Consider the following 14,588-nt stretch of genomic DNA (forward strand, 5'->3'; position numbering starts at 1 on the left):
AAAAAAAACACAAAAACCAGGGGCACTGGGTGGCTCATTTGGTTGAGCATCCAACTCTTGGTTTTGGCTCAGGTCATGATCTCAGAGATCAAGCCCCAAGTCAGGGTCTGCACTGACAGCACAGAGCTTGTTTGGGATTTTTTCTCTCTCTCTCTCTGCCTCTCCCCTGCTCATGCTCTCTTACTCTCTCAAAATAAATAAATGGACTTAAAAAAAAAAAACACCACCAGCAAACTATGCAAAGTATACATCTTAGGAAGGTTGCTGCTGCTAAACAACAGCACCAATACTGTGTCTGCAAAGTCCTAAGTTTTAGTTTCGATTCCAGTTGCTCACTAAAGAAAACAAAACGAACTGGAAGTTGTGTTTGTCTGAGCTGTACATATGCAATTTTCCAACTAAGCCTTGAGGTAACGAGGATTTTCACTCTACCGGTGCAGGTGTGGTGAACATGGGTGAGGTGAGACATGGCTGGTCTGTCCCATCAGTGAACTATATAGAATTCTTTCTTTCAGAGCTGCTCTACGTTTCTCTTATTGGTGCTAAACTTGAGTTCACATGCCCTGAGCCACAATCATGCGAAGGAAAGCTAGTGATTTTTTTCTGTCCCACTCTGTTCAAACATCAACCCTGATCATCAATAACTGATTTTTATTCTCCTTGCCCAAATCACTCATCCCACTTATGGGTAGAAAATGTAAATTATTTACAGTTTGTCTTTATATTGGGTGGGTTTTCTCATTCCACAGTCTATACGTGGGTACCGGTCTCCTATATAGCACTAAGCAACAGAATGGTACGTGCAGCCAAACAATAAAAGATTTAGAATGAGAAGGGAGAAGTGGATTGAATTCTGGATATCTGATGAATGCTGAATAAGTATGAGTCATTGACCAAGTACTGTCCAATGCCAAAAGGCAGTTTTAGTTTTGTGGCCTTGTTTGCTTTTTCAGAAAGAAATATATTCCTTTCTGTAGTGAATTTACTTTAAATAAAGATGTCCTTCCAGTCAATAGGGGAGAAAAAAGTTAATGAGATGTCCTCTACCCTGGTACTCCCTATTTGGAAAAAACTGATTTGAACATACCACATTCACTTTCTAGAACTCAAGGGTAATTATTAGCTTATTGTTCTTGTCATCTTTTTAAAAATAGATTTTATTTTATTTTCTTAATGTTTGTTTATTTTTGAGAGAGAGGGGGGAAAAACAGGAGCAGGGGTGGAGGGTGCAGAAAGAAAGGGGGACAGAAGGTCCAAAGTGGGTTCTGTACTAACAGCACAGAGCCTGATGTGGGGCTCGAACTCATGAATCATGAGATCATGACCTGAGCTGAAGTCAGATGCTTAACCAACTGAGCCACCCAGGTGCCCCTGTTCTTGTTATTTTTGACTTTCAGGTGCTTGAAGGCTATCTTATGATGAGTAAACTTTAACAACAATGGTTTTTGGAATATCTTCTAACAGACTATTGCTAGTCCCTGAAGGGAATAATGATCATCTCTGAAATGCAGATATGTCCATTTCAGCTCTCAGGAGACAACTAAAACAAGTGATTGAGATATCTGCAGTGGACTGAATTGTTATAAAAGCTTTAGAAATACATGTTTATTTATTTATTTTTCAGAGAGAGAGAGAGAGAGGGAGCGAGTGAGCAAGCGCCAGTGGGAGAGGGGCTGGGAGAGGGGGAGAGAGAATCCCAAGCAGGCTCCACACTGTCAGCACAGAGCTCGACTTGGGGCTCAAACCCAAAAACCACGAGATCATGACCTGGGCTGAAATCAAGAGTTGGACACTTAACCACCCAGGCGCCCCCATTGTTACACTGTTACAAAAGCTTTAAAAGCATTAACTGAAGACTCACCACATTCTGCTTCTTCTGGAGCATCTCCAAGTGCTCCACAAGACCCTCATCAGCCACATCAAATGGTGTTTGGCCCTGGCAGAGAAAAGGGGTACCATGATCAACAGAAAAGAGAAATAGCGATCACGTGACTTTATGGGAAAACTATTTAATACTCACTTTATGCCTTTGTTCCAATTGATAGCTGCTTCCCTAAAATCTATTCTGCATTATAACAATGCCTTCAACTAGCACAGAGGAAGAAACAAAACAAGGAACAGCAAGTCCTTTAAATACAAGTTTTTATAGTTTGTAAAACAGTATTGAGGAAAGCATCACATCATCTCTAATGCTTTATTGCCTTTTGGCAAATAATCAATTGAAGTTTCTCCTTGTACCTGTTCTAAAATGGTCTTAATTGCTCTGATAAATTCAATAAGGGGCTTTTATAAGCCTCAGAAGGAGGTTCAGGGCACATGTCATCTCCCTTGAAGTGAGAGAAGGGTATTTTTTTAGGAAATGTCAGCACAATTTAGGACGCTAACCCACAATCTGAGAGAAACCTGGGTTCGGGAGAGATGTGAGGCAGGTAAGAACATTTACTAAATAAAAAGCCATGTCTCTGGATTCCTAGAAAATCAGTATTGTTAGGATAGGAGTTCCAAGGCTTCTAAAGTTGCTTGACATGAGGCTCAACAGCACTATTTTCAGCCAGAGACAAGGATCTTTGTCATTATAATGTTTTTTCAGTGACTGGATGTGAGTAGAGCTCAGCTATTAAAAGTCTTTGAATTAAAAATGAAGCAAAATAACACCTTTCATACTTCACCACAAACAATAGCCTTAGGACTTCCAATGCTCATTTTTGTCAAGGACAAATATCTTTTTTTCCTGTTTATTTTAGGGCCTTCAACATAAATAGAATCAGAATGCTAGGTCAGTAGAGTTTTATTTAACATAGCAAACCTCTCTGTGTTGATAATGAGGCAGGGGGGAGGGAGGAGGATGTGGGGAGCAGAGCCATAGCTGCCTGTGACATATGTTTCCCTGGACAGTGAGCCTGGCCATTTAACTGAGACTTTAAGTTTTTGTTCTAGAGACCCAGCCACCAATCTCACTGCCCTTTTAGAAGGTCGGGCATACTAACCAGTTTGTTCCTGATATCCATATCACAGAGTGCTTCCGCCAGGATAGAGCAAGCCTCCTTCACACCCCAGTGCGCAGCAGCATGGAGGGGAGTCCAGCCATCATAATCCTGAACATTGAGTTCATAGCCAGCCTGGATTAAAAGTCTAAGAAGAAAACCCCAAACAAGATATTTATACCCTCTATATTATAGTTTTCTGCCACATAAGCTATCACCTAATTGATATTTCAGATTTTGGCCCTGAACCACTGGGGTCTTGTGATTATTTCTGTCCTCTAAGGCAGAGCTCAGGTTTCATAGTTACTACACTGAAAACCAATCATAGAGAACAGTTACCAACCCTCTCTTAAAGGTCCTATGGCACTTCCTAGGCACACCCATGTTGCACCATGGATGCAAACGTTTAGAAAGGTGTATACCTTTGAGATTAACCAAAGCCTAATTATATTAGCCAAACCACATAATTCTGTTACAAGGTGTGTTTTCCACTTCTAGTGCAGGAAGGAAGAAACATGTAAAGTGAGAACTGCATTCTCTTCAGGGCGCTTTACTTACTACCTTTCTAGTTGGCCTTTCCAGGACCCTGTAAGTTTTACTGTAGGCTGGCACACTTCCAACCCTGCAAAGTATCTGCAGGGACTTCGTGCTAACTACAAAGCTATAATCTGTGTGCAAGGAGGAAGAAAGGTAGGACTCCTGAGGTCCCAAGCTGCACTGGCCTGAATGAGGTTCCCTTTATCATGGGCCTCCAGACACAAAGAACTCCAGAGAACATCAACCAGGCCAGGGAAACCCCACGGTGGGTGGAATAGGAAGCACTGGAAGAGTCTGGCCACGACTACACAGACAGTGCTATTAGCTACCTACGATTTGGGAAAGCCTGTCAACAGTAAGCACCAAGAGCTACATTCAGCATGTGTGGATGTAAGGAAAAATGGAACAGGCAGACGAGTAGAAACTAAATCCCTCATGTAAGTTAAACTCTCCTAGTCTAGCTGGACACTGCACACTCAGTATCTGTAAAGTTCATCTAAAGAGCCGAAGAAATGATCTGTGTCCAAAAAGGACCAAAATGACCTGACAGAAATGATTCTGTCCTGTATTACATGACACCAAAGGTGAAGATTGCAGGGAAAGTAGTGATAAACCAGAGAGGTCACCTAAGGTCATCTCTTAGGCCAGTCTACCTCAACTCTGTTTTATATCATGCACGTCAGTGAGAAGCTAAAGTGATAGTAGGAGGGTGGGAGACCATCTATGGATTCATATCAGCAAAACATAAGAAAAGACTGCATGATCAGAGAGGAAAACAACAAAGAAAGAAATGCATCATAGTTGAAAATCGAATTCACCCCCTGCTTCCAAAACCCAGCTCATTTTCTCCCAGTCTACCAAGTTCCTGATTGATGTAAATGCACCATACCTGAGGACCTCAGAGTAGCCCTTGGCAGCCGCCACATGGAGGGCTGTGGCCCCTGAACGAGGCTGCCTTACATCTTCTATTTTCCCACTGTTGAGCCACTGGCGGGCATCCTGTAACATCTGTTGTTCTTCTTCTTTTCTTGACTGCTCTAGATCAACTCCTGCAGAAACCAGATAGCCAGCATTACTGTAGGTCCATTTAAATCTGACAGGATATTTTCCTTAGGTTCTAAACACATCATAAATAAAACCACAAATAACAGTTTAGTCACCAAGTTGGGTATTCATCAAGTTTACTCCTTATTTAGAAGAGCAATGGCATTTATACACATAGTAGTAGTTTTGCCAGGGTTAAATCATCATTTTAAATACTATGTGATGGCAGTTCCATTAAAGGAACGTGCTTAAACTTGTTTTCAATTTTAAGAACATAAAGACCAAAAGAACACTAGTTTTGTATTATAATATTTGCACAATGCTGTACACTTCAAAGACCTTCTACATGTTATACCGTTTTAGTTGGCCAATAATCCTTTGAGGTAAATATAACAAATTACTATCACTATTTAACAGATGAGGAAATAAGCATAGAAAGGTGAGGTGCCTTTGCTCAAGGCCACAAAATACATCAGAGCTGCCACTAGAACTCTGATATCCTAGGTCTCTGTCTGTTGCTCTTTTCCACTTACTACACCATAAGATTGGTAACCAAAAATCTTGGTTTCATGGGGCATCTGGATGGCAGTCGGTTGAGCGTCCGACTTTGGCTCAGGTCATGATCTCAAGGTCTGTAAGTTCAAGCCCCAATCGGGCTACCTGCTGTCAGCCTGTCAGTCCAGAGCCCACTTTGGATCCTCTGTCCCCTCTCTCTGCTTCTCCCCCACTTACACTCCCCCCAAAATAAATAAGTATTTTTTTTTAAAAATCTTGGTTTCAGGTATGATATACTTTAAAAAAATAATCTACCTCTAATGTTCAATTCCATATGAAGGGAAATATACTGACCTGAAGTTATAGAATCTAGAGTAGCTGAGTAGGTCATGTGTAGTTAAACTTCCAAGGGAATTTAGCTTTTGTTTCACTTTAAAACATTATGGAGGAACTCCCAAAGGTTCCTTCTTTTAGCCACCAACTCTCCAACATCTGTGCCAGTGAAAAGGGACAAGGGTGGGGCATTCCCCCTTATATAAGATAATTACATGTCCCAAATACAAACATACCCATCCAAAGAGTTTTATACCCACAAGCAGGCTTTCTCTGTGTTTGGTCTACTCTCTTCCAACTCACTTCCTAAATGAGAACCTGTGAACTATCCAAGGATTATCTGTCTGATTTGGGGGGACAGACAGGGTGAAAGGGTAAGCAATTTATTTTATTTCTTTTTTTCCCAGTGTCACTGAGATACGATAGATATATAATACTATGTAAGTTAATTTTTACAACATGTTGATTTGACACTGACATACTGCAAAATGATCACTACAATAAAGTTAGTTAACAACCACATCACCTCCCAAAATTACCATTTCTTTTTTGTGCTGGGAACATTTAAGATCGCCTAGCAACTTTCAAGTTCATAATAGAGTATTGTTAATTATAGTTACCATGCTGTACATTAGATCCCCAGAACTTATTTTACAACCGGAAGTCTGTACCCTTTCTTTGACCAATATCTCCCCATTCATCCCCGCCCCCAGCCCCCCGGACACCACTATTCCACTCTCCATTTCTATGATATCATACAATATTTGTTTCTTTCTTTGTCTGACTTATTTCACTTAGCATAACGCCCTTATTTCACTTAGCATAAGGCCTATCCATGTTGTACAGAGCAATATTTCCTCCTTTCTCATGGCTGAATAATATTCCATTATACACACACACACATATATATACACATATATATGTACGTTATATATATATATATGTACGTTATATATATACATATATATGTTATATATATACACATACATACGTGTGTGTATATATATACATACATATACGTATATACATATATATACACGTATATACACATATATATACACATATGTATATACATATATGCACATATATGTGTATATATATGTGTATATACGTGTATATATGTATAAAATATCTTTATCCATTCATCCATAGAATGACACTTAGGTTCCTTCCATATCTTGGCTATTGTGAATAATGATGCATTGAAAATGGGAGTACAGGTTTCTTTTTAAGATCTTACTTTTATTTCCTTTGGATATATACCATGAAGTGGAACTGCTGGATCACATGGCAGTACTATTTTTAATTTTTTGAGGAAATTCCATACAGTTTTCCATAGTGACTGTACTAATATACATTCACACCAAACGTGTACAAGAGTTCCCTTTCCTCCACAGCCTCACCAACACTATTTCCTGTCTTTTTGATGATAGCCATTCAAACAGGTGTAAGGTGATATCTCACAGTGGTTTTGATTTGCATTTCCCTGATGATTAGTGATATTGAACATTTTCTCATAACCCGCTGGCTATTTGTATGTCTTCTTTGAAAAAATGTCTATCCAGTTCCTCTGCCCATTTTTAAAAATTTTATTTAATTTATTGTTTTAACTTACATCCAAATTAGTTAGCATATAGTGCAACGATGATTTCAGGAGTAGATTCCTTAATGCCCCTTACCCATTTAGCCCATCCCCCCTCCCACAACCCCTCCAGTAACCCTCTGTTTGTTCTCCATATTTAAGAGCCTCTTATGTTTTGTCCCCCTCCCTGTTTTTATAGGATTTTTGCTTCCCTTCCCTTATGTTCATCTGTTTTGTATCTTAAAGCCCTCATATGAGTCAAGTCATATGATATTTGTCTTTCTCTGACTAATTTCGCTTAGCATAATACCCATTAATTCCATCCACGTAGTTGCAAATGGCAGGATTTCATTCTTTCTGATTGCCAAGTAATACTCCATTGTGTGTGTGTGTGTGTGTGTGTGTATGTGTGTGTATACACATACACCTCATTTTCTTTATCCATTCATCCATCAATAGACATTTGGGCTCTTTCCATACTTTGGCTATTGTTGATAGTGCTGCTATAAACATTGGGGTGCATGTGTCCCTTCAAAACAGCACACCTGTATCACTTGGATAAATACCTAGTGCAATTGCTGGGTCGTAAGGTAGTTCTATTTTTAATTTTTAATTTTTCTATTTTTAATTTTAATTGTTTTCCAGAGTAGCTGCACCCAGTTTGCATTCCCACCAGCGGTTCAAAAGAGATCCTCTTTCTCTGCATCCTCGCCAACATCTGTTGTTGCCTGAGTTATTAATGTTAGCCATTCTGACAGGTGTGAGGTGGTATCTCATTGTGGTTTTGATTTGTATTTCCCTGATGGTAAGTGATATTGAGCATTTTATCATGTGTCGGTTGGCTATCTAGATGTCTTTTTTGGAGAAGTATCTATTCATGTCTTTTGCCCATTTCTTCACTGGATTATTTGTTTTTTGGGTGTTGAGTTTGATAAGTTCTTTATAAATTTTGGATCCTAACCCTTTATCTGATATGTCATTTGCAAATACTTTCTTCCATTCTGTCAGTTGCCTTTTAGTTTTGCTGACTGTTCCCTTCGCTATGCAGAAGCTTTTTATTTTGATGGGGTCCGAGTAGTTCATTTTTGTTTTTGTTTCCTTTGCCTCCAGAGACGTGTTGAGTAAGAAGTTGCTGCGGCCAAGGTCAAAGAGACCTGCTTTCTCCTCGAGGATTTTGATCCTCTGCCCATTTTTTAAAGTTTATTTATTTATTTTGAGAGAAGAGAGCATGCGTGCATGTGCAGGGGAAGAGCAGAGAGAGAGACAGAGGATCTCAAGCAGGTTCCATGCTGTCAGCGCAGAGCCCATTGTGGGGCTTGATCCCACAAACTGCAAGATCGTGACCTGAGTCGAGATCGCGACCTGAGTCAAAATCAAGAGTCAGACATTTAACCGACTGAGCCACCCAGGTGCCCCCATATATGGACTTTATAATGTTGAGGTACATTCTTTCTATATCCAATTTGTTCAAATTTTTATCATGAAACATTGTTGTCTTTTGTCAAATGCTTTTTCTGCATCTGTTGAAATGATCATGCAATTTTTACCTTTCATTCTATTGTTCTATATCATATTTATGTATATTGAATCATCCTTGAATTTCAGAGGTAAATCCCACTTGCTAATAGTGTATTAGCTTTCTTGTGCTGTTGAATTTGGTTTACTAACATTCTGTTGAGAATTTCTCCATCTATATTCATCAGGGATATTGGCCTATAGTTTCCCTTTCTTGTACTGTCCTTATCTGGCTTTGATATAATGATAAAGCTGTCCTCATAAAATGAATTTGAGAATGTTCCCTCCTCTTCAATTTTTTTGAAAGAGTTTGAGAAAGCTTGGTATGTATTCTTATTTAAATGTTTGGTAGAATTCACCAGAGAAACCACATGGTTTTGAGATTTTCTTGTTGTTTGATTATTGACTCAATCTCCTTGTTATTGATGTGTTCAGATTTTCTATTTTTTCCCGATTCAGTCTTGGTAGGTTGTATATTTCTAGGAATTTATCCATTTCTTCTAGGTTATCCAATTTGTTGGCATAGTTGTTCACAGTAGCCTCTTATGATGTTTTGCACTTCTGTGGTATCAGTTGTAATACCTCTTCTTTCATTTGATTTTATTTATTTCAGTCTTTTTTTTCTTAGTCTAGCTAAAGTTTGTCAATTTTATTTATCTCTTCAAAAAAACAGCTCTTGGTTTCATTTATCTTTTCTATTGTTTTTTTCTGGTCCCTGTTTCACTTATTTCTGCTCTGCTCTTTGTTATTTCCTTCCTTCTGCTAACTTTGGGCTTAGTTTCTTCCTTTTTCTAGTTCTCTGAGATGTAAAGGTGAGTTGTATATTTAAGATTATTTCTTTTCTCCTAATGTAAGCATTTGTCACTATAAACTTCCCTCTAAGAAAAGCTTTTGTTGCATGTAAAACATGTTTTAACATGTTGTATTTCCATTTCTGTTTGTTTTAAGATATTTTTAAATTTTTTTAAATTTTTATTTTTTTGAGAGAGAGAGAGAGCACGAACAGGGGAGGGGCAGAGAGAGAGGGAGACACAGAATCCGAAGCAAGCTCTAGGCTCTGTGCTATTTGCACAGAGCCTGACATGGGGCTTGAACTCATGAACCATGAGATTGTGACTTGAGCCAAAGTTGGAGCCCAACTGACTGAGCCACCTAGGTGCCCTTCAAGATGTTTTTAAACTTTTCCTTTGATTTCTTCTTTGACCCACTGGTTGTTCAGTAACATGTTGTTTAATCCCCACATATTTGTGAATTTTCCAGTTTTCCTCCTGTTATTGATGGAATGTTCTGTATATGTCTATTAGGTCCATAGGATCTAAAGTATAGCTCAAGTCCAATGTTTCCTTGTTGGTTTTCTGTTTGGATGACCTATCCATTGTTGAAAGTGGGGTACTAAAGTCCCCCTATTGTCAAAATAGACAATAATACAATAAATCTATTTTTCCTTCAGATCTGTCAGTATTTATTTAATACATTTAGGTGTTCCAAAGTTGGGTGCATATGTATTTATGACTGTTACACCTTCTTGTTGGATTGAAAGGAGTATCTAATTTAGAACATACCAGAATTCCATGGAAAGAGTGAACTGTCATGCTGCAAAGTTAAGCATACATTTGAATACCTCTTCCAACAGAGCATATTCCTTAACTGAAGAGTCAGAAATCAAAATAGAAAAGTTTGTTTCTTAAAGCTATTTTTAAAATCTCAGTTTGTTTAAAAAAAAAGTTTTTGTATACTGTGATGCCAATCTTAGGATAAGGCTGAGTGGGACTGAATGGTAAACTAAGTATAAAGTTCTTTAATTCAAAGGGCACAAAAATTATACACAGGAAGGCAGTAAAAACAAGTATTTACTGCCCTAGAACATCATTATTTTAAGATAGGCATTGGCATATTTTCCATAAAAAGCCAGATATCAAATATTTTCAGCTTCATGAGCCATTCAGTCTGTTCAACTCTTCTGTGGTAGTGCAAATGCAGCTTTAGGTGTTATGTAAACAAATGGATGTGGCCAGAATTGGCCTGCCTGTTCTAAAGGATCACATCAGGAAAGGCCACTGGAACTAAATCTTTTGGCATAAGTGCAGACTGTGGGTAAGGCAGTTTAATGGAAAGACTAAAATTCACTATAAATCAGGTCCACAAAGTTTCTTGATGGTTCTAGTACACTTCCTAAAACCTGTCCTCCCTGCTATCTATCTGCAATATTTTTTTTAAAAGAACCTAGAGACCTTCAGAAAAATTCTGGCTTATTCTCTGATATGGATTCTTCTGAAAATTAAGTCATAAACAGAATTTGGCCCATATTCAAATTTATATTATATATCATCCTTTCTTTAGATGTCATAATGTCTAGCAAAATCCAATACCATGTATACTCAGAAATGTTCATGCTCCTCGTCAGTCCAATTTGTATTATCAAAATAATCAGGTCACTCCCAACTACACAATGGGTATACATCCTCAGATATGTCAAAAACAAGGAATGACTGCTCACCCTTTTGGCATTTGAACCATTCTTATGTGAATTCTTAAGAGGACACACAACACTGGTAATTGATGACTAATACTGTGCAGACAGATCTAATCCTCTCCTATCATATGATGATGAAAAGCTCTTTACGGCAAATGGATTATTTTCTAAGTGGCAATGTTTGAGAGTCTCTCCTGGCCCCCTCTAATGGCTTAGTTTTTTTACCTTGTTTCTTCACTTGTTCCAGAAGAAGATCCTTCATGGCAGGCTCTTCTGCAAGGTCAGAGGGGACTTCACCTTCACTATTCACAATACCCACACTGGCTCCATGGTTAATGAAATACCTGTGTAGACAAGATCCAGGATCTGTATTATCTGTCAATCTGATATCAATTTAAACTCATGCATATGAGTGAGGCCACTGTTTTGAGGTTTTAAATATGGTCCCAGATGATGTGTTCCATTATTAATTTCTAACTCCATTAACCTTCAATAATTAGGACTGGAAGTGTCTCTATTTCCTGATGAACAATGCCAACAAACAAGATTTCTTTCACACTCATATTCCTAACTTCCACCCTCTCATTCTTATTGGATAGCAAGAGACTTTCTAAATACCATAAGGAAGACATACAGCTCTAAGAATTCACCTACCATCCCTGAGGTCCAAACAGATTCCCAAAAGGATTTATTACACTTGTAATATTGAGAATGAGAGCTCTCAGAAGGTATGTAAAGAAGTAATTCTCACAAAAACTTTCTCAATGCCACATTAGAATATATTAAGTAGTGCTGGGGTATGAAAATAGAAAAATAATGAATTAAAATGTGCATGAATCTGCGTAAATCGTGTCTCCACAATACCTCTCTCTTCAACCATACATCTACATGAAACCTTCTACACTCTACGAGGAAACTAAATTACTAAAGAAATAAATAGTTAAATTCTAAATAGATTCTGTATTGAAATGCAATACTCAATTCTGAGGAAGAAAGGTCTGATAATTAAAAAAAATTTTTTTTAATGTTTTATTTATTTTTGAGACAGAGAGAGACAGAGCATGAGCAGGGGAGGGGCAGAGAGAGAGGGAGACACAGAATCTGAAGCAGGGTCCAGGCTCCAAGCTGTCGGCACAGAGCCTGATGCGGGGCTCGAACTCACAAACCGTGAGATCATGACCTGAGCCAAAGTCAGATGCTTAACCGACTGAGCCACCCAGGCGCCCCAGGTCTGATAATTTTAATAGCTTAAGTGGATCTTTTTTGATTTTCGAAGTGCTTTCACATAAAATTACATAATGAGTCAGATAATTTTATGAAGTAGACAATATGGGTAGTACTACCTCCACAAGAAATTGAGGCTCATCTATGTTGAGTAATTTTCTTAAAATCACATAGGTGGCAAATGACAGAGGTGACGGCCCCAGTCTTCCATCTTCAAGTCTAGTTCATCTGTTCACTAGATCAAGGTGCTTTGGGGCCAGTGAGAATCCCAGTAATGCTAGGAACTCTAACAAATATTGAAAAGTATTTAAAGGAGAAAAAAAAACTATTTAAATCAGATTTCAACAATTTGGTGAGCATTTATTGGACCCCTACTATGTTTAAGGCATCACATTTTAGATACTGTAGGAGATTTTCAAAAGATAATCAATATATGGTCATTCTCTCTTCAGAGAGTTAGCAAAAGAGAAAGAATTAATGAAGACTATATTAAAATCATGTTTTTGCTTTCTTAGTGCCTAGTACATGGTATAACAGAGCCTCAATAAATGTTTTTAACTTATAGATCAATTGCACATATATAAAGTGCAAACGCATACACAATTCATCTAATTTCAGCCGTCTCTGTCCTTCCCTCAGTCTCAGAGGAAGACAGACTTTTTTCAATTCAAAGGTTAATATCCTCTCTTTGCATTCTTAGTTCTATCAAGTACCAATCCTCTGTCCATCAATTACTCCTTCATTTCTATATATTCAATATCTTCTCTCTTCTGGTTCCTCAACTTCAGGCCAGGGGAACATTCAACTACAACTGAAAAATCACCTTGAAAAATCAAAATGGAAATAATCTACACAGTAAGCGCTCAATAAAAGCTTTTTGTAGTGAACTATACCCTATACTCTCATCAAATTGGACCACTTAATGTTCCCAAACACATCCCACTCTCACTCAGCTCTCCTCCAAAGCTTAAGTAGTTTCCTCTAACCGAATGAAATACCCTCTCTTTATCCTTTCCCTTCTAGAAACTTTCCATATCTTTCAAGGTCCATTTAAAATGCTTTTGCCTTCACGTAGCCTTTGCCTGTTGTCAACAACTGAACTTTCTGTCTCCTTCCTAAAACTCCACCCTCTCCCCTGATCCCTCCCCAGCGCTAATTCTGGACCTCTGCCAAGACACTATTGATGCAACTGCCCAATCAGGCTGAAAGCTACTTGAGGGCAAGAACTGTGTCTTCCTCACTGTTATCATTGCCAGAACATCGTGACATCATCTCTCTTCTCTTGGCACTCCATAAATATTACCTGAAATAAATGAAACATCTTAACTACTGTGCTCTGACATCTATTCCATCTCTTATTGGATCAGTCACAGTGTCACTTGGTTATACAGGCCTCTCTGTTTTTCCCTTTTCGGACATGTTCTTATGCCAATAATCAAGAAAACTCATTTCTAGAAAGCAATCTGGCTCACTATGACTCAGGGATTACTGTTAAGCAAAGCTTCCTTCCTAGACCATTTTTAGGGGAAAAAAAGTAAAAACTTGTTTAGTTTCACACTTTTACCTGTGTAAGAATAAATATCAATCTATAGAGTAATATTTACTTTACCCCTGAGAATCTTTATAGTTATCCAGAGACTCAGAAATACCAACTAGCAAAATAAATATGCCCTTTAGAAAATAAAGCCTCCCTATTCTTCCTTACTCATCACTAATATATTAGTAAAAATACTAATATCTAAAGGAGGAAGAAAGAAAATTTAATGTGTTTAAAAACTCAGAATAAATTAACATCCCAATAAACTATAAGGCCAAACTAAATGCTGTACCCTTGGGTCAATCTGCTGCTTCTAAGTTAAACACTTACTGGTAATAAAAATATAAAACATCCTGCTAACTAGCAGTAAGCCTGAACTCAAATTAAAATGAGAAAAATAATAGCCTCTAAACCTGTTTTTAAAAACATATCAAACCGAGTTCAAATATGAGACAAAAAGATAATGGAACATGAAATCGAATGCAGTTGGAGTCTTCCTAGAAAGCTAATCTGCCTTTTATTTGTCTCTACTCCCTTGAAATTTGGAATTCTGATGATTCTGAGGATAAGAATGCAAAATTTAAGATACCAAAAAAAGACAAAATGACCAAGGGCTAATCTTATCTAAAACGTTGTTCACGGGCCCAAAGGTAAAGTAACCAAAATGAGTAATATAAGCAGTGAGGTTTTTTTTTCCATTGTACAGAAAATAATGCTACAAAATGCAAATAAATAAATAATTTCAAGATCAAACTTTCTCATAATGATACGCACAATGAAAGATAAATTAAAGAAAGCCATCCCTACCACCACCTCACCCATGCAACAAATTCTAGTCTAGATCATCTCTCTCCTGGTCAGACT

The 14,588-nt window shown here is 38.0% G+C and overlaps 1 protein-coding gene across 8 annotated transcripts in view; it reads right to left on the minus strand.

The window, feature by feature from the left end:
• The window catches only part of PPP1R12B (protein phosphatase 1 regulatory subunit 12B), a 218,258-nt gene that overhangs the window by 144,551 nt on the left and 59,119 nt on the right, over positions 1 to 14,588 (minus strand). For all 8 annotated transcript variants that reach the window (XM_053909048.1, XM_053909047.1, XM_053909049.1 and 5 more), the window contains exons 3-6: positions 11,189 to 11,307; positions 4,411 to 4,570; positions 2,988 to 3,132; positions 1,862 to 1,936 (exon numbers count right to left, since the gene is read on the minus strand). In XM_053909048.1, the coding sequence (XP_053765023.1) occupies positions 1,862 to 1,936; positions 2,988 to 3,132; positions 4,411 to 4,570; positions 11,189 to 11,307 (499 nt within the window). The remainder of the gene's footprint in view (positions 1 to 1,861; positions 1,937 to 2,987; positions 3,133 to 4,410; positions 4,571 to 11,188; positions 11,308 to 14,588) is intronic.

The sequence above is a fragment of the Panthera pardus genome, unplaced genomic scaffold, assembly GCF_024362965.1.
Source record: "Panthera pardus isolate Hobbes unplaced genomic scaffold, ASM2436296v1 HiC_scaffold_21, whole genome shotgun sequence".
Taxonomy (NCBI): domain Eukaryota; kingdom Metazoa; phylum Chordata; class Mammalia; order Carnivora; family Felidae; genus Panthera; species Panthera pardus.